Source organism: Marmota marmota, unplaced genomic scaffold, assembly GCF_001458135.2.
Source record: "Marmota marmota marmota unplaced genomic scaffold, marMar, whole genome shotgun sequence".
Classification (NCBI taxonomy): Eukaryota; Metazoa; Chordata; class Mammalia; order Rodentia; family Sciuridae; genus Marmota; species Marmota marmota.
The window spans coordinates 8,681,406-8,707,277 of NW_025999960.1; the positions used below are offsets into that span (position 1 = coordinate 8,681,406).

A 25,872-nucleotide genomic window follows, 5' to 3' on the forward strand; every position below is an offset into this window, starting at 1 on the left:
GACCATGGTTTCTCCTTGTCTTCCATGGAAGACTTGCCTAAATCATTTCAGAAGCCATTAATAGAAAAACAAAAACCACTTTATTTGTGGTTTCTGTCTTTTGGGACCATTTGATATAAAGCTTAGCTTTCAGATGACCCAACAATCAAATGGGCAGGAGGAGGTGATGTGCTTCATCATATTCATTGTAGCATTATTTACTTGTCAGGACAATATATTGTGTTCTGAATGTGAGACAATGCCTTGGAGTTTGAATGCTCTCGGGGGTGAAAAGAATGGCATCGTTTCCCTTTCCCTCCTTTGCTCGAAGAATGAGCACTTTTGTATTAGAAGTTCTGGGTTCTTCTTGGGATGGAGTTACAGGAGGCATAGCAAGCTTTTTTTTTTCTCTAAAGAAAACCCACACTGAATCCTTCACTTGAGAGATACAGATTATAGAAGGGAGAAATTAAAATTGTCTGATGGAGAATGGGAAAGAAAACTGGAATCTTTAAGAGAAAGAGTAAATGCCAGGCTAGGAGGACAGGTTTGTGTTTGGGGCTTGTTGGTTGGAGTACTGTGTACAGCTGAGTGTAAAGCTCCAGGTGAGTTCTGTGCACCTGGTTGGATATGGTCCTCTAGAAGTGGCAGAGACAATGGGGGACACAAAAGGAAGGTGGTGGTCATGTCAGAGCTTCCACCAACATGTGGGCTTTTGCAGACAGACTGTTGCCCTCAGAAGCAGCCAGAACTAGAAAACGGAAACCAGCCTTTCACAGTAGATTGTGAAGAAAAATAAGAAGAACAAGAAGTCCCTCCCTAGTTGTTTTGTGTCTTATAAGCCCTGGATTTTTGGTAAAACCAATGGAAGGGATAGAAGCTGTTTCTAAAATGACTGAGATTGAATTTCTCATTAACCTTCACAGGTGGGAGCCCCAGCCAGATTTAATTTGATTTAGGAAAACAAAGAAGTGTGACCTTTTTTGCACAGGAGTGTCATGAAACAATTCATTTAGGTTAGGTCATAATAGTAAAACAGAAAGCGACCTAAATGTCAGATAACAGGATAAAGAGTAATCATGGTATATATGTTAAATGGCTATTAACATTTGATAAAATTGTATGCAGTTATAAAAACCCATAATGAGACTACTTAACAATCTAAGGAATACGTAGGCATTATTTTAAATGTAAAGAGAAAGCAAAATTTCATCCACTTCTAACAGCAATTTTTGATAGATAAAGATGAAATCTAAAATAGAATAGGAAAAATGAAGATTGGCTATTTTTGATGATACTTTGGGTGAATGTTTTCCTTTTGTTTCCTTTATTATTATTATTATTATTATATTTTTATCTTAAAGTCATTTTGATTTTTTAATAATATAAAACTTCATTTTCAAAGATTCAGTGCAGCTCAATTCTTTTATTGGGCTGAGTGTTCATCATTAATCTACTCAACAAATTATCCTGTTATCTGACATTTAGGTCACTTTCTGTTTTACTATTATGACCTAACCTAAATGAATTGTTTCATTACATTCCTGTGCACTTACAAAGATACCAAACACCATGTTAGGTGTTACTATTACAGTGGAAAATAGAACAAAACCCACATGAGCCAAATATTGAGGGAGGGGTTGACATAAAACAAAAGCACAAATATGTATCTAAATCAAACTCAGAACCCTTATTATTGAAATTTCTCCATGCTAAGAATGAGTGGTACATAACATTCTTCAGGTAACTTCAGAATTAATACTTAATCTGATACTTGAAAGATATAGATCCAGATGGAAAAAGGTAGGAGTAAAATAGCCTTAGCAGAGATATATCAGAAAATATTAATCTTTGTTTTAAGACTCAAAGAGGAAGCAGAGCATAATAAGAGAATGGGAGCCACTTATTGGACAAAATGTCTGCGGTGTGCATCACAGGTTTAGGGATTAAGTATTAGCCAAGTGCAACTTCTGTTCCCCTACACTTGGACAATTTTATTTTTTTCCCCTCTGTAAGTTGGTTATCAGAAGAGAGTTTAATAATGAAACTATGTGCAGGGACTCATAAAGACAGTACAGAGGAAATCACAAGGGATAGCACACACAGAACTCTAGCACAGGTGACTATGGGAGGCTGGAGGTACCCCACGCCTTAAGGAGTTAGGGAAAGAGAAGTTTCCAGAAACTTCTTGGAGTGAATGATGTCTGGAGAAGGTCACTTGCAGGGGCTGTGACCTCAGGGCCAGACAGAGCCAACTTGCAGCAACCCTGAAGGAAGGGCATGACTACCATCACCTTATGCTCTTCCCTCCCTCTCATCTCCCAATGATGAGGGCCACAGACAAGTCAAGATGGCGCCTGGCACTTTGCTAGGAGGAGTGGTTTCTGAGCCAACGCCAGTGAGCCATTAAGATGATAAGTATTCTTTAATGACTGACTGCTGTGTCTAGATTATGTCAATTAGGTTAAGCTGTGTGTAATCATTAAGATGATGAGGATTCCTTATTGGTTGACTGCTGTATCTAGTTTATGTTAATTAAGATAAGCTGTGTGTAATTAGTTAAGTATATATACCTGTGCTGTCCTGCAATAAAGCGGTTCCCGCTCCCGCTGTATCAATCTTCACAAGTTGCTAGTCACTCGCCCCCCGGGTTATTTCGCCCAGCCAGACTGTGGCATCCCAATGTTGTGTCTCATTATCCAAACTCAACCAGAAGCCCAGGACAAGAGAGAATCAGAACATATACCAGGTAGGTCAACTGCCATGGCAAAAAAATAAGAATATAGTAGATCTCTAAAGGCAAATGGGAGATGTCCAGCATGGATGATAAACTGACCCAATCTGAGTCCATGACTTTGCTGTTTGATACAGAACCTGAGACTAGTGGTCCAGCAGCCCTGAAGCCAAGGTCTAGAAGAGCAAATGTCATGGCACCATTGCTGACCACATCCAATCCAAGACACTCTATTTTGGGGGGTAAGAAATCAGGAAAGATACAGCTGTTGCCACCTCTACTTTTTCTATCCTCTGAAACCCTCAGATTGGCTTCTAGTCTATGAGCAAAGCCTATCCCTAACCTAGGGATAATTAGAATAAACTATGACTTTAATCTACTTTCCCAACAATGGGCTCACAGGAGCACTCTGGAGTCCTCTTCACTCCCAATTTCTGGACTATAAACATTTTTAACTTCCAATACCTTCTTAAAAGTCCTTCTCTCAACTAATTGTGGATTTATTTTCCTTCCCTTTTTCCTTCCATGCATTCTAAAATGATTTACTAGTTCATACTATGGTACCAAAGAGCCCATTCAGCTTTTAATGTCAAAAATTAAATGATCGTATCAGCCCATATTAAAAACTGATATAATTTTTGTGTACTACAAATGAGTAGAGTTGGCAATAAATGAAATCACTATACCCCTGTGGAAAGGAACAAGAACAATCTCACAGCAACATCACTATTCTGAAAAAAAAAAAAAAAGACATCCTTCCCAATAATTACAAGAAAGACTTGACTCCTTGAATAGGGCTTTAAGAATTAGCCACTCAAGTTGCTGCTAGATCCCTGAATGGGAATTTGCAAAACATCCACAGAGCCACAATCAAAAAAGAAAAAAAAAATGGGATTTGTTAAATAGTACATAAAGCACTACTACATAAATAAAATAGTGATAAGTTTTGTTTCACTAAATAATTTTATCAAAAGGCATCATTACAAGTATAGAAAGATAGGCCATAGAGCCTAGGAGAAATATTTGCAACACACATAGCCAACAAATGACTTGTACCCAGAACATACAAAGAACTTCACACATAAGTAGGGAGAAAATTAAACGTTGAAATTTTCCAAAGCAGATGCCACACAGATACTTAGCAAACAAACAAAAAAGATATTAAAATGACCAGTAGCATATAAAAATGTGCCAAACAACAGTAGTCATTGGCGAAATACTCCTTAGTAAAAATCAGATATATGCCATCAATCCCTCACCAGAATGGTTACACTGAAAAAGACTAAGAGTGCAAACTTTGGTGAGAATGTAAAGCAACTTGACCTCATACTATAAGAAAGTAGTAGAGCACTCACTTTGAAAAACTTTTTGGCACTATGTAGGAAATCTAACAATGTGGGCCTATCCTGGCATCCCAGTACCAAAGTATATATTTAAAAGAAAAGAGTGCATATACCCATCGAAAGATATATTCAAAAATATTCATAGCAGCTTTATTCAGATTATCCCAAATTGGAAATAAACCGAATGTCCAATAACAAGAGACTGGATAAATGAGCTTTAATATATTCATGTACTGGAATACTAAAAAGGAAAAAAAGAAGTAAGCTATGACATGCAAATACTGGGTGAATCTCATGGTATATTGAGGGAAAGAAAACACAAAAGAGTGCACACTATAGGATTCATTTATATGAAGTTGAACAGGCAAAAACTAACCTAATCAATAACAATAGAAGTCATTCTTCTATCCACAGTGGTTAACTCTGGTGGCAGGAATATTGACTGGATAAAAGCATGGGGAGCCATCTGGGATGCAGGGAAGGTTCTGTCTTCGTCAGGGTGACCGTTATGGTTGTGTACATCTGTACAAATTCACTGAACTGCGCACTTAACATCAGTGTTCTTTCTGCTTATTACTGTGTGTATGTTGTACCTCAATTTGAAAAAGTTAAAAAAAAATCAGATCCCACTCCCCAAATTTCCTTAATCAGGATAGCCTCGTGTGGATTTAGCAAAATTAAAATGAATGCATTTTGTAGTTCCCTGGGGTGAAACTCTAACATGACAGACCACCACAAATTCCAAGGGTAATTGAATTGACTCAATACTCTCTCATAATGAAATTCTGCAAGTTTGGATTTAGCTGAGAGCACAGAGAGACTCCAAAGGAGCTATTAAGAAGGATGGTTGAACAAGCTGTTCTATTCCTTTTTGAACATATTTTTAATGAAATAGGTATTTGAATACCTATCTTTAAATGAAATAAGTATTTAAATGTACCAGTTAGGTAAGTCAACGGAGATCCATTATTGTCTAATAAACTAAATCAAGGACTCTACAATGGGAAAGGATAAGGAAAAAAAATTTTTTTGAAGGTGCTTTTTGCTCATTTGCAGCCAAATTCAATAGCTTTCATGCAGAAACCCAGGGGAGTTTTTATTGAATTCAATCCTTGAATTGTTTCTAGCTAACGGGCTCACTTCTATTTACAGCATTATTTTCTATTAAAGGACAAGCCTGGAAAGTCAAAGAATTTAGAGCTACTGTTTTACTTGAATAATCAACACTTCCTAGGCTGCCTTTATCATTCTCTTATAAAAGGATGGAAATCAAGTTGACTGCTTTTTTATCAGCTAAGCTGAAATCTTCCAGGAACAGGGATTTACATAAATATATATTGAGATGATAACTATAAAAATATAATCAGACAGGAGGGAAATTTAGTGTTGGTCCTGTAAGGGAAATTACTGAAATCAGTGACTGCCCTATGCTGAAATATGGTAAGAATGAGACTCAGTCACAAACCCATTGCTGTCCAGAACAGCAGATCTCACTTGGAGATGCCGTGACTCTGCAGCACAACCATACTATTTGAGTTAAAACTTACCTTCTTAATTCCAACAGTTTTGATTTAAATAAGCAAATCTCAAGGTAAACTGCTCCTACTCACTCACCAACCTAGAAAACAACTAAGCAAGAATTTAAAAAAAAATAAGAATTTCAAAAAGATTTCATTGATGCTGAAGTCTCATGCTACTAAACCCTAAAGGCTGTGAAAAAAATATCATCCCGGCTCACTTTCTTTGAGGGAATTATCTAGGTATTATACCAAAGGCTTCTTTTTACTCTTTTCTTCTTTTTTACTCTTTTACTTCTTTTACTCTTTATAAATTCACAATTTATAGTGAGAATTATGCCACTATAAATTGTCATCAAACCATGGGTTTAAGTGACCTTTCAGAAGCAATATTCAAAATTCCCAAGAGAACATCTACCAGAACTTCAAATCCTGTTTTTAAAACACGATGGTTTTTACATTAGTTAACTGTCAAAATTGGAACTAAAATATACATCTGATAATTCCCAGACCAAGGCTTTCTCTGCCAACCACAGTGACCCTCCCTGCAAATGTCTCTACCATTGACCTGAAATTACTTCCATGTTAAAACACGAAGAAGTAGCTAGGATAAAAAATTTAAGGCATTTCCCAGTGTTATATCTTGGTCACTCTCAAGAAAACAAATGGTTCTTTAAGCTCTGAAGGTTATTGCTCTCCAGAGTGAGTGTCTGACCTTGGGCACCACTGAGAGCCACAGTCACTGGGGTCCTGAACAAGAGGACAAGGAGCTCCACTGTCTACAATAGGAAGTTCCGTAGGATCCTCTTGTGTTTTGAGAATATAAAAAAAGATACCCACAGACTCTCAAGAAAAGAACTACCAGAAAGAAAAAGAGCTAGGCTCTGCTAAATCTTTGTCTGTGCTCTGAAGTCAGGGAGACTTATGGTTATGAGGGATCTGCTTTAAAAACAAAGAAGAACCTCTAAAATAATCAATGAGTCTGTACCGGTAGCTATAATATCCATTATTGGCACTGCATTGCATCCTGAATATGCTATTGCTATTGTAAGACTATCACTTTTATTATTATTACTAGTACTCCTTGTCTTTATAGTTCTTTGTCAATCTAGAATCAACATCCACTTTCCTCTAAGATCTGAAGGGAAAAGGTAAGAACTACGTTTTCCAGAATCTCTTCCCTGTATGATTCCAGATTAGCACCTGTTAATTAGAGATACCCACATGGGATTCAAACAATGGAAAGAAGCAGCCATAATGTTCCAGAAACAGCTATGAGCAGAGGTTAACTTCTTTACGCAGCTCCTAGGACCTCTCAGCATCCTGTCTGCTCCATGCTTCCAGCTGAAAGTCTTGCTGGAGGTTCCTAAGACCTTTGTTCTCATATAGTTTTCTTACTAAATGGGGCATGAGGCTTTAATTTCCTTTTAAAAACCTTTTGTTTTAATACATGTAGTGCCTCATGTTTTCCTGACTGATCTCTGATGTTTCAAGTTGTAAAATGAAATATTCTAACATTGTGAGATGCCATTTTCCTTTTCGAAACAATTGTACAGTCAAATTTCTTTATTGGCAGTAGATCAGTTCTAGAAAACCTCCATGAACCACTATTCCTAAGGAAAACACAGGATTTGGTTCCTGTGAGCCTCTGGTTACACTTTTGTCCATCGAAAACATGGAACCTTCTTTAGTATGTGTTTTTGTTTATAGATACCTTATTTAAATATATATTGTTGCTTGATTAGTATTGAACTGATGGCAATAGCACTTTAATTCATGCATGAATGAAACATCTCACACACATATTTTCTCCAGAAGGCATATAACAATCTAGGAACACACAACACAGCTCTTCAGCACAAAAAGCACAAAAATGTGGGAAATAACTGGCACTACAGAGACTCCTCATTGACAGCATAAGCACTAAAACAGAAAGGTAGAGTGTCACCTTGCTATGTTTCAGCTAGGAAATGTACACTTCAGGTGGCTCAAATTTTTCACTCCCCTGTGCAAGTCCACAAATAATCATGAAAGCACCATGAGCATTGATTTAGGAGTCACAAATAAATTTGAGCATGGAGGCAAATTCACAAATATGGAATCTTCAAATACAGAGGATTGGCTGTGTTTGAGAAATCAAATGCTTTCCTAGGTTGACATACTTGCAACATATTAAGACCAGAATTCCTGCTTTCTGCTTCCAAATCTCCATCTACCCCATGCAATTTTAATGTATATCCTTTCTTTTCTTTTCTCTTCTTTTCTTTTTTTTTTCATTTATATCCACTAAGGCTAGAGAGCAAGGCTTACTGTCTATAGTTTAAGAAATGAATCCATAATGTAAAATTACTCTGTAAAACAATAAGCAAACAAAAGGAGGTCACTTAAGGCAAAGTGGCTGGGAAGCATGTGGAAAGGAAACACCCAGGCCACAAGTTTGATGCAAGCTATTTCATTATTCAATAGATGAAAGAACAAGGAAATTACAAAGACACAGAGTGAATTTATGCTGATATTCCACTATTCCATTTATTAACCCACATATACTGGGGTTTTTTTGTTTTGTTTTGTTTCATTTGCAGTACTGGGATGAACCCAGGGCCTCGTGCATGCTAGGTTAGCACTCTGCCAATGACCTACATTCCCAGCACCATAGCCCATATTTTTAAATTATTATTATTATTATTTTTAATCATTATGGTGGCCCATGATTTTATAAAAATGCAATTTATACTGCTCCACTTCTAAAAGATATCATGCTGAACCCATTTCTCCATCAAATGAGGACAGAAAAGACCAGGAATTCTCTAAGCTCACACACAGAAAAGTCTGCTGTGCTATGGCTCCTCTTCACCCCACACATCAAGAATTCATATATAACACATCCTAGTGTCTCAAATGATGCCACAATACCAGGTTAACTTTTCTTATAGTTACCATCCCCTCTCCTATAACTAAAATGAAACTTCAATGATAGTCATCAACTAGTAAGGTGATGGTTAACGATGCACTTACTGTGCTGTATTTCTATTCTTTAGAATTTCCAGGAACTGCTTTTCATGTGTGGTGTCAATTGTGCACAGGAAGTATTGAAAATAGATTGCATTCCAGCTCCCTGATACTGAATACTGAAGGAGATCCTGCCTATCAAGCTAAAAGCGTTTAAAACCTGTGAAATGCACTGGGATGAATCTGTCCAGAACCAAAAGAAAACCTATATTTATAGCAGCTGATTTATTTGGTTGATATACAGTATGTGCTGTGGTTTATAATTTTTAAGGCATGTGAACTGGGACATATTAGATATTACAGAAAGAGTGAGTTGATGATTTACAAGACTTCATATCAGGCCTATTGACCTTCTCAATAAGAAAGGTTGGTGGTCGTAACAGCACTGAAAAATGCAGCCCTCGGGAGTCAATTTAATGTAGAATAAACTCTTTAACAACCAGCTAGATAGCCGTATCAGCTGCTCCATCTGCAGATTATGCTGCTGTTGTAAAAAGCACTTTTTTAATAAAAAATGCATGGGCTTATTTTTGAAAACATATGTTCCCCCAACAGTTTTTCCCATACAAGTCCTTGCATTATAAGAACATCAGGTTTAACAACAGACAAAAAAAGGAAGAAAAGAAAAGAAAAATAATAGTGAGAGGAGGGGGGATGGCCAACCCCTCCCCAATAAAAAGAAAGCTGACAGCAATTTGCTTAATGTCCGTCTAGAACCTAATTACTGGCCACAAAATGAAGACATACCTGTGTGCCCTTTGTTCTAGTTAAAATACATTCATCTCATCCTCAATGCAAATAATATTAGTCTGTGTACAAGCCGATACAATCAATAAATGGACTTAACAATTGGTGGTGCTTCGTGTTAACATCCTCCCTCAGCCGCGATCTTTTGAGGACTAGATGTCTCACTTAATTACCAGAGTCATATGTCAAAGAAATTCCAGAAACACTCCATCAAAATGTATCTCAGAGTAAGTAAAGCTAGAAAAAAATTTGAAAAGTGTTCTTCCTTATTAGCGTAGATTTTTCTGGGAAAGTGTCTACCTCTCTACCATTGGAATTGAAAAGAAAAAAAAATGAGTTGGAATTTTGTTGTTCTTTAGCTGATTTTTAGTTTTTTAATAGCATTTTATAAGCAATTAATGGAGGAGTGGATGAAACATGCTAAATCCCTACAGAAAAAAAAGTCAATCTATGAAAATAAGAAATGTCTTGTTTATAAAATCTGTTATACCCAGTAGTTGAGTAAGATTGAGTCTATACACAACAGTAAAACACTGGGATGCAAACCTAAAAAAAAAAAAAAAATCAGACAATGGGCAGAGTAACGTGTTATCTGTCAAACAATTATTTTGATTGAGTCTTCCTACTGTGTCAATTGTTTTGATGGATATGACTTTGTTTCAAAGATTTTCTTGGATTTGTAAATCCCTGAATATGTAACTCCTTCCAAGAATTTATACTATTGTATCATGTCATCTATTTGTGCCTCTGACTCCCTATTACACTGTGAGGTCTTAGACATTGTAACCATTTCTTTGTGATTTTTGCATTCTCTAAACCTGTGTAGCACCTGGCATACAATAATTATTCAGTAAATATATTTTTAATTGCATTAACTGTACATATGCATATTCTTTAAAAATTAACAGTCTTCAGGAGTCAAACTTACTAGTAATCTCCAAAAGGTTTCTAAAACTCCAGCATCCTTCTAAAAGTATTCAATTAGCCAAAATTTAATCAACTTTTATGCATTCGACATATAGTATGGAGCAACGACTGTTTGAAGTCACACTAATAGGTTATGTAGAGGATAAAAGGATCTTAAGATGTATTTTTTGCCTTCAATAAGTCTTTATTAAAAAGGGGGATATGAAATTTAAAATCTAATAAAGTAAAGAGCACAAAGACTTAAGAGTGACTCAGGAACACATGAATGATTACCAGCTGAATGGTACAGGGAAGAATCATCAAAGGAGACATTTCTTTAAATTAAAGACTGCACACAGCCAGGCATGTGGTGCATACCTGTCATCCCAACTACCTGGGAGGCTGAGACAGGAGGATCGCAGGATTCTAGTCCAGCCTGGACAACTTAGCAAGACCCTGTCTCAAAAAAGAAAAATAAAAGACTGTATGAATGTGGGGGGAGGGGCATAGCAAGTGGGATTTGATGTAGATCCTAAAGGGAAATTTTGCTGTATTTTGTAAAAATAAAGGGAAAAAAATCCAAGAAAGAGATTAGCATTCCAAGTGATTTTATACCTATTCTCCAACTTCCCTTTCCTGTTCATTCCCTTTTCCAATCAGGATTGAAATGGAACAGTGGCAGATAAGTGTCTTAAAACAATAAATATGTTTGGGGTGTAGGTGAAAAATGTCAGCTGGTTGCAGGCTTCTTTTTCAGTCAGTGCAGTGTAGATGTAAAGGTCTGAGGCCCTGGGGATGCCTGCCCAGCACCTGGGCTGAGAAGCACCTGTGTTTACAAAGAGTCGCTTCCCTCAAGACTGCCTTCTTGGGCCTAATTTTCTAGCATGAATTCTGGTGACAATTAAGCTTCCAGACAGATGAATACCATAAAATATGACTTTAAAAAAATAAAACACACTCCAAAAGTTTTCGTTTCAGTCAGGAAAAAAAAAACAGTCTGGTGTGTACCTTCCTAACACATGACCTACAATAAAATCTCACAGAGAAGTTTCTGAATTGGGCACAATTTTCTCTTTCCAAGTCAATTACCTTAAGTCAATCTCTATATCTTTCTGTCTCCTTTGCTCTCTCCTTATGTTTCTCCCTCTGCCCCCAGCCCCATACATATACACTCACACAGTCACAGTTATGGAAATACATGCAGATTTCCTGTGAAAGTCACCCAAGCATCTTCTACAAATTATATGGATCTTTGATGAAATAGTAATTGTGAAAAACACCAGGAAAAGAAGGAGGGGGCAGTTTTTCTTTTTTCAAAATGGCAATCTCAAAAATACATTAAGCCCCATGCATGTGCACTAATTGATACTTAAATAAATGTTTAAACATTCTTAGTCTGAACATCATCCAAAATAACCCTTCTGCTCAAAGAAGGCAGGTCAATTTTCATAATGCAGGTTACTAGATATTACCTCTGCGATGGTCTAACCTGATCTTACCTAAGTATCTGGTCCTGGGTTTGAAACCAAGTTGTCTTAGAATAGCACTTCTCAGTCTTTCACCATGAAGTATCCTGAATGACAGAGGTTGAACCCATCCCAGAAGGAGCCTGAGAGCACAAATTGTTTTAAAGACATCTGAAATTTCTTGCTTAGTTTAATATAAAATAAAAGTTTTTCCCAAAACCTTGAGAAAAAAAATGCTCTTTCATATATGCCACATGACGTGATCAGCCCACCTTGGTGTACTGAGATAGCCTAGTGTTTTGTGGTCATCCTATGAGGTAAGAGCAACCTCCAACCCAATGCTGGTTAGGCTGTTGAGAAAGATGACACCACCCTTCCCCAACAGGGAATGAAAGACTGATGCCTCACTTGATGAGACTTTCTGGGGAGGTTAGGATTTTAGCCAAGGAAGGGCTAAAGCAGTCTGTAGAATAAGGGTCAATGCCTGCTTAAGACATACAGTGTATGTTTTTAATGTGGTAAGGAAATGGGCTAAAGTGGATATTTCCACCTGAAGTTAGAGCTTATCTGGCAAAACACCATCTGGCCCAAAGAAGGGAGAAGGCAGATTTTCTTATTGACTTTGCCAGATTACAGCCAAGAAGGAAGAAGGAATAGAAGATATCAGCAGTCAATTACCAAAAAAAATGAGCCAGACTCTTCATTAAAATTCACCCCTGATGTTCTGAGAATGATAGAATTGTGTCCTGTCTCATTTCACTGAATTGGAACTGGTTTATGTAAGCCATTTATGGTGCTCTGTGAAGCCTGCAGTGTGAAACCAGCCAGAGTCCACTGCTAAATATTCTGAGAAGTGAAGAGAGCAACCTGGAATGTCATTGGAAATTGACATTTCCAGTGGCTGTTGTAACAAATTACCACAAAATGAATAGCTTAAAAAATTTTCCCCAAATTCTTAACTTATATTTATTTATATTTATTCTTTGGTCAAAAGTCCAAAATTGGTCTCACTGGGCTAAAATCAAGATATCATTATACTGGTTCCTTCTGAAAGCCATAGTGAAGAATCCTGCCTTTTCCAGCTTCTAGGGGCTGATAGCATCCCTCTGCTTGCTGCCCCTTCCTCTGTCTTCAAAGCCAGAAGCGTTACACCTGCACATCTCTCTCTCTCTCTCTCTCTCTCTCTCTCTCTCTCTCTCACACTTTGACCTCCACTTCCATCTTTATCTCTCCTTCCCTGATTCTGACCCTCCTGCCTCCCTTATGTTAGGACCAGTTTGATGATATTGGTTATATCTGGATAATTGAGGCTATTCCCCCATGACAAGAGTCTTACATTAATCACATCAGCAAAGTCTGTTTCACTGGGCAATATATTCACAGCTTCCAGGAATTCAAATGTAAAAATCTGTAAGGGGGGATATTATTTATCTTTCCTTATTTATAGCCATCAATAAGGACTAGAAAAGCAAAGGGAATAAGAAGTGTTTTGGTGAGGTTTTGTATTATAGCTTTAATCTATGGAAGAAACAGTTATAATCTTAATTTACATTTGGGTTTTTGTGAGACAAGAAACTTCTAGACATTTGTTTACTTCAGGAAGAATGAAACTTTGATAAAGAATTATTATTATTATTGATATTGGTCAGATCATACAAGCAGATTATTTTCAATGGCTCAACAGTCTAAAATTGTGCAGGTGGCACTGATTGTTGACAAGGACATTCACCAATGCTATGAAATTGCCTAGAGCTCAGACACCTGTGCTAACATTTGGCTCATGTCCTTGATCAGAGTATCCCAGTTAGGGGATGCACAGGTGGTCAGCAGGCTCCGTCATGAATGATAGTGAAACTATCATCCCAAAAGTTAAACAAAATCCCATTTTTGACCACTCAATAAGTCTCAAGGGACTTCCAAGGTGGCCAGTGGATCCAGACTAGCACTAACTTTATTTGGTGTCATTGTATCTAACAAGGAACTTCTTCCTGAAGTAGAATGTGCCAAAAAACTTGGAATTGGCTATATTTTAAGTATCATTTTATTTCAATAATGAGGACTTTTGGTTCTGCCAAACCTCAACAGGGTTCTCTGTCTTCACAACCCAAGAGGTAATAGGTAGCTGGCTGCAGAGTCACAGGCTCAGAAATCATGACATTCTCCTGGCCCAGAGTTGACAACCCAGTGGTGTCTGGTGTAAACTGTGAAGGGCAGCTTCTTATATCAGAAGTCCACAGGCATCTTATAGTCACCCTGATTGTCCCGAAACTCCAGTAGGTTTGAGAGGAAGTTGCTAAAATCTCAACAGTGAGTCTCTAGAGGGCGCTACTAGTTATGTTGCAATGTGAATGGATTTTTGAGTCTTGTTGTTGGGGGCCCCACTCAAACTGGGCCACTCTGTGAGTAATAGTGCAAAGGGCTTAAGTAAAACTCCTAAATGAGGAATATGCTGCCTCTAGCACTAAAAGGCCTGAATAGTTTGGGTTTGTTTTAATACTGAGAATGCTGAGAGGGACAATAGCTGCTTCTTTTTGTTGTTGTTTTTGTTTTTTTTTTTTTAACTAGGAATCATTCTTTTTTAAATAACATTATTCATTTATGCGGTACTGGGGATTGAATCCAATGTCTCACACATGCTAGGTAAGAACTCCACCACTGAGCCACAACCCCAGTCTGTTGGATATACCATTTAAAGGAGGGAGTGCTGTCTCTACCCTGCTCCCACTATTATTTAGTTATATTGTATCTAGTCTGATGGATAATTAGCAGGAAATTTATTGAGGTGTACTTTGTGACAGTCAATCACACACTTTTTAAAATGAGACTTCCTTTATGAATACTTGTAGGTCTTATTGAGTGTAAGAATGTCATCAATACAATGTCCTACCAGACTTCCTAAAAAAAAAAAAAAAAAAAAAAAAACTGGATGTAATTGAACTCTTGCCAACAAAGACTGTGTAGTGCAGGGCTGTTGAGATGCCCTGAACAGCCAGGTGAGAGCATATGGTGCCCCTCCAAAGCTGAAGACAACAACTGCAGGGACTATTCCAACAGTCAGTGCACAGAACATATTATCCAGACTTATAACAGTGAAATATTCTCAGTTGTTGTTTGGACAGAGTCAATAATTTCAATAAAAAAGGGTCTGGGGCCTTATTTATGATATGATAGCACTAAGGTCACAGTAACCCACTGTCGTGTGCTGTTCATCCTCACCATGTTTGAGCAATGGCAAAATTGGGCTATTAAAGGGAGAATATAGTAGGGACAATAACTTTTTCTTTTGGTAGGTCTTGAATAATGTGTCTCTTAATCCCTGTAGTTCTTGCTTTAACCTATTATGGGCCATATTAACTAAGTTAACCACTTGAGGGAGCATAGGGGAAGGTCTGTGGGTTCCCTTTTGTCAATCTGATTGTCAACACTGGAGACTTATTTTATTTCAGTTTATCACTTAATGGGTCAAACCATCCATGCCCAGTATAGAATGTTTTAGAGCAACAAGCACTATGACCATTCAGGATGTAGGCAAGATAACAGGCCAATGGTAAGAATATTCACATACCCTCTCTTTTATATTCTGTAATACCAATGCCCTACAAGTATAGGGGACACTTCATTTAAATTTAGTGAGATCCCCAGGTATAACTGTACTTTCAATTCTGATACTAATTGAAGCCATGAGAGTTGTCATTTGGTACATGCCAGCAGATGATAAAGCTAGATTAAAACCTATGTTGTAAATGTGCAAAAGCCAATTGGCTTTCTGTTTTTAACTTTTGTTTGTTTCCTGTATATTGAGATTTCTGTTTTGTTTGGTTTGGTTGGTTACTGAATATACTTGTCAAGAAAGGGATTGTCCTCTCTACCTGGCTTGCGTTTCTAAATTTCTTCTTCCCCAGAGTCCCAAATCAGTATCATAAAGGATAGGGCACCCCCATTGTGGTAATCATTGCTTTCCTGGGTTTGGGGACCTTGAGCTGAAGCTGTTTAAATGGACCCCTCATCCTGTTAAGTTGCAGCAGTCATTGGAACCTGGCCTTAGTCCTTTTTGCCATTATGCCATAAGGCACTGGTGCTGTCTGGACTTTTTAGGACATGGGGTGAAGACTTTAGGGCTCCTCTTCTTGAGGGTCTATGCCATAGATGCATTCCCCTAAAGCCCTAAGGATCACATCATTTTTTGTTTTTTATGAAAAAAAAAGCATGGGTAGCAGCACTAGAATTTTGTGAATTTCTAATAAACCATCAGTTCTTTGGAGTATGGAAGTCAGCACTGCACATGGTGACTATTCCTCCTCACATGAGTGACCATCTGATGAGCACATGTATTACAGAGGTTGTCGTCTTTCCCCTGAGCAGTCTGTAGAATAATGGTCAATGCCTGCTTGAGACACACAACCAACAATCACAAGGCCAAAATCATCTAACAACATGCTGAAATCCAGACACAATTTAATCTGAGACTCATGGAGAGGTCCAAGCCAAGATGCATAGCCCTGGGCCATTTTAAGGAAAGCCCAAAACTTGTACTCCTGTCCCTAAATGTCAATTACCAAAATTCAGTGAAATCTGTAACAGCAGCTCAGTAGGAGTTGGCAAATGTAGCTTAAAGTCACACAGCTCAAAGTACATGCTCACCAGCAGGCAGCTGCTCAAAGTGCATGCTTCCCCACAGGCAGCAAACCAAAAGCAAGAGGACCCCTAGGTGGCACTAGTCCAGGTGATGGTAGCACATACCATCCTGCTGATAGCATCAGTTATTTTGTGGTTGCCTTTCAATGGTGGGATCAACCCAGCCCAAAATTGGTTCATGTAACAAAAGCACCAAGAGGGTGTAGAGAGGTGCACTACTTACACATTGTGGCTTTTAGGGGAAAGCAGGGCAAGTACCTGAGCTGGACAGAAATGGCCTGAGGGAAGGGAAGGATGAGTAGATTCCATTTTTATCATAGTTAGAGTAGGTCCAGGGTGAAGTTTGCCTCCTGTGAAGCCACAACTTTCATGGTTTAAACAGCCTACTGGTGCCAAGGGAAGGAGTGCATGAGTCCTCCAGTTGGCTTGCCCAGATGTGGGGCAAGAAGAGAGGAGTCATGGCGCCTGAAAGCTGTCAGTGGCCAAACATTGAAAACGGGAGTCCAACTCTTTGTTAAACCTAGTGCAAAGACAGGATTTTAAGTTAACCAATTTTAAGATCTTTCCTCAGTGTATTCAAGAATAATCTTTTCCTCCTTATCTTGCAACAGGAATGTCTAAGGAATCTATCTTTTGATTCCCTGAATTTCTGGTGCCAGGAAGAGTGAATCCAAGTCTAAATGTACAAATGACAAATATAGAAAAATGTATCTTCAGGCTTTAGCAGAGTGCCACTCAGAGATTTAGAATCCCCAAATTTATTTATTCTATTCTTATCCTAGTCATGACTGATTAGGAATTGTTTTGCATTTTCTCCAGTCAAAAATGAAAGCATTTTTATATTAAAGGGAAAGTTAGAAACCATTTTTTTTTATGATCCTGATTCTGAACCTAGAAGAGTATAAAACTTTCAGAGAAATAAAGCATTTGATGTCATTAAAGCAATGACCCTTATCCAGAAAAATAAAATAAATAACTTTTCAAATTAGATACCTCAATAAACACAGAAAGTCTGCCAAGAACACAATTCGTATTTTTATGTGATCACTGACTCAGGTGGTTTCCAGCCTAATTTTTTTTTTTATTTTTATTTTTTTCTTCCCAGAGAACTTAAAAGGTTTCTTCAGAATCAATGGAATCAACAACTATCTGGTCAATTCAATTTAGTTATTAAGAAGGCAAAAACAATGGATTGACTGCATTTTCAATCCATTTTTGTTACAGGAGATATTTCAGTCAGAGAGACAAGGCTATAAATTTTCTCTGAGAGGAAATCTGGGTGGGAAAAGAAATGGCAGTTTTCGTTAACAAATGTTCCTTTTCAAACCTGCTAATCCTCTTGGATGATTTATCACTGTTTGGAAGCTTTGGGCTATTTTACAAAGGAAAAGGTATTATCCCTTGAAGTTGTATAAAAGTTTTTCTGAAGTCACATTTATAAAAGCCAATACCACCTGAAATGAAAAGTCATGCCAATCAATATCCAGTGGCTTTCAACAGCAAGTAAGACTGCTTGTGTCATCTCAAAAGGAGAGATTTCAGGTATCACAAGATTACACTTATTGTCTTCACAGGAGCCTCCTAAAAAGGAGTTCAACTAGTGGTGTGTATTTGAACGGCGTTCACAGAAGTCTTCCTAAAAGTGATATCTGGAGTACTCACCCCAATATGATGAGGTTAACATGAAAAAATAACCTAGGAGACAAGCAATTTTGGAAGGTGCTCTTTGGGGCGCCATCAAAGTTGGTAGGGTTTGCAGTGAAAGCAGCTCTGATCATCTATAGCCCTGAGGAGTTTAGGCCAAACCTGGTAAAGTGAGGCAGCCCGCTGCTGTCAGGTGCTCCAGAGAAGAGCAAAAGAACAAATGTCAAGCAAATCCCTCACACATTTTAAAATCAATGGTAAGATATTCAAATGAGACAGTGCAGCATTTGGTAGGGCCTGGCTTGCACCAGAAACTTCAGAGGAAACTTTCAACCCTTTAAAATGAAGCAGCCTCTAATATTTATCATCCACTGAAAGTCCATGGATACTTCACGGTCTACCTTTACTAATCTTACCCCAGGCATAATCCATCCAAAAATCTCCTTGGCCTTTTAACTTACACAGAGGCCATTGCTCCCGGTTGAAGAAAATTTCTCCAGCCAAAAAAAAAAAAGAAAAAGAAAAAAGAAAAGAAAAAAGTGTGAATATACCTAAAGTGAGATATTAAACAGATAATCTTCTTCACTATTATTTTTCTGCAAGCCTAAGTTTAGAAATCCCTTTCTTGTTCAGTAATAAATAATTATTGAGCACCGAATATGTGAAAAATGTGAGACTGGGGTCCACGGGGAATACACAGATGAAAAAAAATGTGAAGTATAATACAGGGGAGGAAGGGCTGATAGAGATGGGCAAGATAAAGAGATGGGCCTGCATGACCAGTCGATTCATCATAAACGATGGCTCACAGACAAATATGTATTCACTTATTCCTAAATATGGATGAAGGCTTCACATAGTCAGTATGTTACCATCTAGGGGTATTGAGTTCATTGTCTCTGTTCAGCAAAGAAGAGGACACAGAGACAGCAAGCAAGCAGCCGGTTTATTGCAAAAGTGACAGAGATAGATTTCTCTGAAGAGAAGGGGCCCCAGAGTTGGGATTCCAGTGGGGGAATATTGGTTTGTTCTTTTTCTGGTCTTGAACTTTCCTCCTTTCCTTATCTCCTCCCCAGTCCACGCTGTCCTCACTATTATTCATTGGTGTCCCCCTGTGTCCACATGTCTATTTTAGTTTATGGGGTCCTCCACTTGTGTCCACAAACACTTTCATCAAGTAGGAAGCTGACCTCATCAGAAGACTCTCTCCATGCTCCTTTGTTCTGACCTTGTCCCCAGACCTCCTCACTTGCCATCTTTCATGGCTGCCTAAGCCCTTCTTTAGCTCCTTCATGTTACTTACTCTGTTACTAAGTTATAGCTGCTTTGGCCATTAGAAGTTCTTTTAGGTTGGTCCCATGGTTATTCAACCACTACCTCCCTGCCTTTATTAGACATTTCCTTATTTTCTAACACCACAAGATAGTTTAGGCTCGTTTTATATCGTCCCTGTACAAGCTCTGGGATCAACCACTTCCCTGAGGAGTGCTGGAGACTTTAAAAAAAATTTTTTTTCAAAAAATGTTTTCTCATGGTAAAATATAAACAACATAAAGCTTACTATTTACCATCCTAACCATTTTAAAGTATACAGCTCGGTGGTATTATGAACATACATTCAGTTGTCATCACGGTCTATCTCCAATCTCCTTATGTCTTGCAAAACTGAAATTTTGTACCAACTAAACAATGATTCTCAATTTTCCCTTCCTTCCAGGATCTAGAAGCCATCATTTTACTTTCTGTCACTATGATTATAACTACTCTAAGTACTTCATATAAGTAGAATCATACCACATTTGTCTTCCTATGATTTTGCTTATTTTACTTAGCACAATATCATCAAGATTCATCTATGTTGAAGCATGTGTAAGAATTTCCTTCCTTTTTAAGGCAGGTAATATTCCACACTTTAGCTATTATGAGTAAAGTAGTTATGAACATGAGCTCACAAATATATCTTTGAGACCCTGTTTTCAATTCTTTCTATGTATATACATAGAAGTAGAATTGGTGAATTGTATGTCAATTCCAGGATTAACTTATTTAGGAACTGCCCTAGTGCTCTCCCAATGCCTTAAGAATGAGCCTAAAAGCAGAATGAATAGCAGTGTATATAGTTTGACCTCCCCCCTTTTATTTTCAGGATAAAAAGCTCAGATATGTACCCCCAGATATCTAAGACCACAAGGAACACCCACATGATAACACCATTTACTTCTGCATGCAGGAATCAGTGAGCAATATTTGATTTTCTTTATGCTTGTTTGTAGTTTTATAAAAATTATAATTGTTACTCTTCTAAGAAGAAAAAAATGAAAGAATAAGCATTGCTATCATCACAAAGGAAAGATGTGACATAGGAATGGCCCAAGGGAGTGTTTGACCAAGAGCAAGGGAACAGTGGATACAGATGGACAGGAAAAGCAAGGAGAGGTCAGACAGCAGCCTTCCAGCCACAGGGCACTGGCTTCTCCCCTTGTAAGCCTGGGCCCAGTTCTGTGTTCAACAGTGAGCAAAGAGACAGCTGTGTAGGTAAAGGTCTTTCTTTACATTTCACCTGGGTTGTTGGCAGTAGCTGTACTTTGTCTCTCCCCCAAGCACAGAGAAGAAAACTGCTGAGTTACAAAAGGAAAAAAGTCTAAAATCCAAGGACCAGTAAGAAACAATCTATATATTTATTCCTTTTACATATGTGGGTTTCACAACTCACATTCCAATCTAGAAGTGACAAAAGACAGTGTTTCTTGGGAGTGCAATGGAGGTCCAATTTAGGAAATTGTTTCTCTGAGGGCATTCACAAAGGTATCATCTTCCTTCATACTATTCTGGGAAATAACATAGCATAGGAGAGGGTGTCTCCATGGGATCTTTCAGCAGGTCATTGTTTTCAAGGCAGGCTCCCAAAGCTTCCATGCTATGCTACCATGCTATGGGTTAAATTGTGTACCCGGCCCCCGGCCCCAAATTCATATGTTGAACTCCTGATCCCCATATGGTAGTATTTGGAGATGGGGTCTTGGGAGATAATTACATTTATATGAGTTCATGAGGATGGGTCACCATGATGGGATTATTGCCCTTATAATGACAGTCACCAGAGAACTTTGGTCTCTCTCTGTCAGGAGAGGATACCACGGGAAGGCTGTATACCAGGCGCCAATCAAGACTCAGACTTCCAACCACCAGAACAGTGAAAAAATAAATGTCTGTTGTTTAAGCCAGCCTATCTATGTATTTTTTATGGCAGACTAAGACAATTTTCTTCTGACTCCAGGACATATTGTCTGTATAATTTCTTTTTTTACAGGGTCATAATCTGACCTATGTTCTTACATGTTTTAGGGATTGATCAAGATTCTCTGTTACATTACTAATTTGAAGTCAAGGGCCATGTTTTTAGATTCTTCTATTTCTCTCACTGGCCAGCAAAATGTTATACATTCATCACAAAGTTAAAAAAATATATATTTATCCAGTAGCTACCAAGCGTGTTGACAATCCCTCAGGAACAGAGAGATGACAAATGTACAGTCCCAGAGCTGATGACATTCACAGAAAAGTAGCAGAGCAGACACAACAGGTACATCCCTGGGCAGACCTAACAAGAAGAATAAGCACAATTGGAATGGCATAGGATGTGCACATCACAGAGGAAGCAACAACACCTGTGCCTGGGAAAGACAGATACTCCGAGGAGACTTCCCAGGTAAGGCAGCATTTGAGCAGGAACTTGAAAGAAAATAAGAGATCCACAAACAGGGAGAAAACTTCCACTGTAGACAGCGGGGACAATGTGATGATGAATATGTTAGGAAAAAACTGAGTGGTCTGGCTTGGTGTGTGTCTGTGTGGGTCAGGGTGGCGGGAGCATTCCAATTGTGGAGATACAGCATCAGACAAGTAGGATGCAGGCAAATCAGAAAGAGTCTGATTCCTGAGTGAGAACTCCCCTTTGAGTTTCTACTTAGTACTTTAGGTCTTGGATTGCTTCTGGGGATTTTAAAGCAGGGAGGCAAATGATGTAATCTGTATTTTGGGAAACTATCCCTAGACAAAGAAAATAGCGTCTGAAGGGGAGAATACGGATTCAGGAAGAGTGAGGAAACTTGTTAATAATGCAGCCAAGAGATAACAAGGGACGAACGAGAAAGGAGCAGAGAGAAGGGAAAGGTTGGCAGCATTGTAGAACTAGTTGGGTTTGGAACGTACGTTTGTAATTCAAACAGTTTAGCCCTATTATATGATTTTTCTGTAATGTGTTTGGTAACCCCGACCAAGAAGGCAACAAAACAACCAACAGATGGGAGGTTTATTCTGAGTGCTAGATGAGAAGGGTAGGTGCTACTGAAAGCCACAGGGTCTCTGGAACTGAGAACATTGGTGTGTATGTGAGTGATTTTGCACAGGATCCAGATGGAAAGGCAGGAAGAATCTGAGCATACAGCAAGGACTCCTATGAACAGATGTCCAAGGAAGCTAAAGAACTGGTTGAGTAGGAAAAGAAAGCAGGAAAAAAAAAGGTTTCATAATTCAGGATTTCAAATACTGAGCAGTTTTAAATGTGACAAGGCGCAGGGTACAGCTGCATACGTTGAAACTCTTTCATTAATGTAAAAACGAGGTGAAAGTTTCCAGAGGAAAGTATTTTAAGGTACTGAGAGACTCAGTTGTTAAATAGGTCATCAAAACGGACACTGAAGCCACCCAGGATAATGGCACGGGCTAAAGAGATGAGGCACACTGCAGGAAAGTGCCGCAGCCCTACGAGAGTGTGCGAGCAGCTTTGGAGGCATACAGATGAAGTTCTGAATCACTAAAGGAATTCTAATTTAAACTGTTTCAGAAGTGCAGTGAGCTCTGCAGAACAATGGTATAAAAGCATAAGGGGGAAACCAGAAAAAAATGCATGTTCTTCCTCCCAATCCTGTCCAGTCCCTGGTGCCAAGCCTGGGACCAGGCAGGGAAAGCCAAAAATCCAGAATCTCCCCTTCTGTGCACTTTGCTGTGACCCCTTTACCCCCTGTCAGCACACTCCCCACACACTTGCCATCTTGATGTGTCCCTATGAAGCCTGGCTGCCCCTCCTTAGGAGATAGTGTTTTTGAGCACTGGAACTCTTCAGGTGCCATCCCTTGCTGCTCCAAACAATCCTTTCCCTCCCTCCTCTAAAACTCCTGATCCTTAGTTTATGGCCTTCGATGCTAGACCCTCTTCCCTTCTTTATTACTGTCGATAATCTATCTCTTGGTCACTTCCTCAGGTTTACTATTTTTCCCTTGGCTTCCCATATTATTCTCCATGATTCCTTTTCTCATTCTTGTTGAAGTCAACCTGCCTTAGACAAAAGATCCAACATCTAAGTTTTTTAGTTCCTTGAACTCCTTACCTCCACTCCCCTGCTCACACTCTGGATCTTAATTATATTCATTGAATTTTTTTTTTTTTCAGATAGTGCTCAAGCATAATTCAGCTCACTACTCAGGATCTCTGCTTTCACAAGTCTCTGAATTCCATACATTAGAACATGAATTCCTTAGGAGCAGAAACTACTGAGAGGTATAGCTTCAGCATAGTGGCTAATATGTTAGTTTCTCAGTTTTTAAAAAAATATATATTTATTTATTTTACAGTACAATGCATTTTGACATACATTACACAAATGGAGCACAGCTTCTCATTCCTCTGGCTGTACCTCGTTCAGAGTCACTCCACTAGTGTAATGTATATAGGGTAATAATGTATGTCTCTTTCTCAAAAAAAATTTAAAGAATAAAATATTAATTTTTAATCTTGTGGTTTCTGAGAAATATGTGCGCCAGGTTTCAGACAAAATGAGAATATAGACTGAGTGTCAAGGAGGAAGAGGAAGAGGAAGAAGAGACTATTGAAAATAGTAAACTAAAATTAATGAGCACTTACAAGGTATTGGGTGCTACCTCTTGACAAATGACAGAGAATTAGGCAAGAGCAAAGTATGATCTAAAATGAGGTCAGCAAAGGGGAAGAAAATGAGCCATACTGGGGATGCCTTCACTCAGGAAGATTACACCTTAGATTGTGGCAATAATCACAGGATGCTTGGAGAGAAAGGTAGGAAACTGGTGAATGAGCAAGAAAATGACATGACTGACCAGCTTCAGAATTATATCTGGAATGATTACAGTTTCCTTTGAAGTGTCGGGAAGGAAACTGGCTGGGATGAGCAGTGGTATGCTCATGTTCAGATGCACTGACCTTAGGGTCAAAGAGGTTCACCTGGTAAAGCATACAAATGGCAAAGGGAATGGGTAGAGCAAAAGGAAGAACTTTGAAACCCATCTCAGAGTGGCTGCCACCCAGAGCATAATGGAAAGTCTTACTATTGCTCAGAAATTCAATGTTTACAACCAAAATTTTAAAATTAAATTTACATGTTTCTAGAAAAGCCCACCTCTTTAAAATATCAGCAAATTGATGAGCAATATTTTGTTTTCCTTTTTTTATGTTAACAATATTTTATCAAGTTACAGTCTTCAAATACTTGTGTGCACAGGTCTTTAGTATGCAGCTGCAGAATTGCTTACATATGTATCCACCCTGTAATTCTACCCAGCTCAAGAGGACAAAGCAATATATATGCCTCCATCAGCTTCAGGTTGAAAAATAGAAAATCCATGTGCTAGGTAATGCCTATGATCAGAGCTGCCCTCTACCCTCAGTCCAAGGGGGTCAAGGTAATTTTGATGTGGTTGAGTTAATGACTAGAGTGGAAAAGCCATTTCCACTGAAGTTTTCTTTACAATGTCAAACTACCCAAGAGATATGTATCACTTCATTCTTTACTAAAAGAAATTCCAGTCATGATAGTTTTATATTTAGAGGAAAATAGGGGAAAAAAAGAAAAAGAAACTTATGCTTTGGAGAGTGACTTGTGACCCTGCTTCTCTGAGAGGGATTTTTCCCAGTTAGTCTGTTCCTGGAAGCCACTAATAACCCCAATTCTCCTAGTTTGCTTTACCCCTGTGCCCTTCAGGGAGAGGCATGTATGATTCTGTCAGGTTTGAAATCAAAGAAACCTCAAAAAAAAATCTGCTCTTACACTGCTTTCACTGTTGAGCATCTCACCCTAGTGGGATGGTCTGTGGTTTCCATGGCAATGATATCTGGCAACAATGATGGGCAGCCTTCCAGGAACTGGGGTTGGAAGCTATGGGGCTAAAATATATCTGTCAGAGGTAATGAAGAGTTCTCTGTGTAAACATTTCTGTCTGACTGCTCTGCTCAGCCACCTGCACAGGTCCAAAAGGTAATGGCATGATGCAGGAGTAAGCATCTGGGGATGGGGTGTCACCCTGAGACTATCGTATCACATGTCACACAGTCTCTATTGCTTGTATCATGATGGGGCCAAGATTCCATCCAAATGAATGGCACATTTATCCAGATACTAAATTAAACTGATGCCAAGTCTGACCTCTAAAAGTCTTTGCCAAAGATTTATTATTCTCAGATTCAGAATAAAAAGTTAAATTCCTTATATATTCACTCCATGCCATTTCTAATAAGTTCTTTTTCCTGAATTTTCTATTTCTGTTCATGCTATTACCATTTTCCTAAGCACCCAAGCCTTCAAGATGAGCTTTTGACCATTTCTTTGAATCAAGTCAAAAAATTCTATCAGAGCAGAAGAGGAGCAGCGGCCTGCTGAGAGGCAGAGCCGCCCCCTCCCCCTGCGCTGGCAAGGTAGAGGGAACTGTGACCACCCACAGAGCAGGCCCAGCGGCCTGCTGAGGGGCAGAGCCGCCCGCCACCCCCCGCGCCTGCCAGGTAGGCGGAACGGTGACCACCGGCAGAAAAGTCCCAGTGGCCCATGGCGGGACAGAGCTTCCAATCACTCCTGCAAGGTAGGC

General features: G+C 38.7%; 1 protein-coding gene across 1 annotated transcript in view; it reads right to left on the minus strand.

The window, feature by feature from the left end:
* Positions 1-25,872, minus strand: part of LOC107148694 (prothymosin alpha-like) — a 91,835-nt gene that overhangs the window by 43,698 nt on the left and 22,265 nt on the right. Inside the window, exon 2 of the mRNA XM_015493432.1 lies at positions 24,115-24,238. Within this exon, the coding sequence (XP_015348918.1) occupies positions 24,115-24,238 (124 nt within the window). The remainder of the gene's footprint in view (positions 1-24,114; positions 24,239-25,872) is intronic.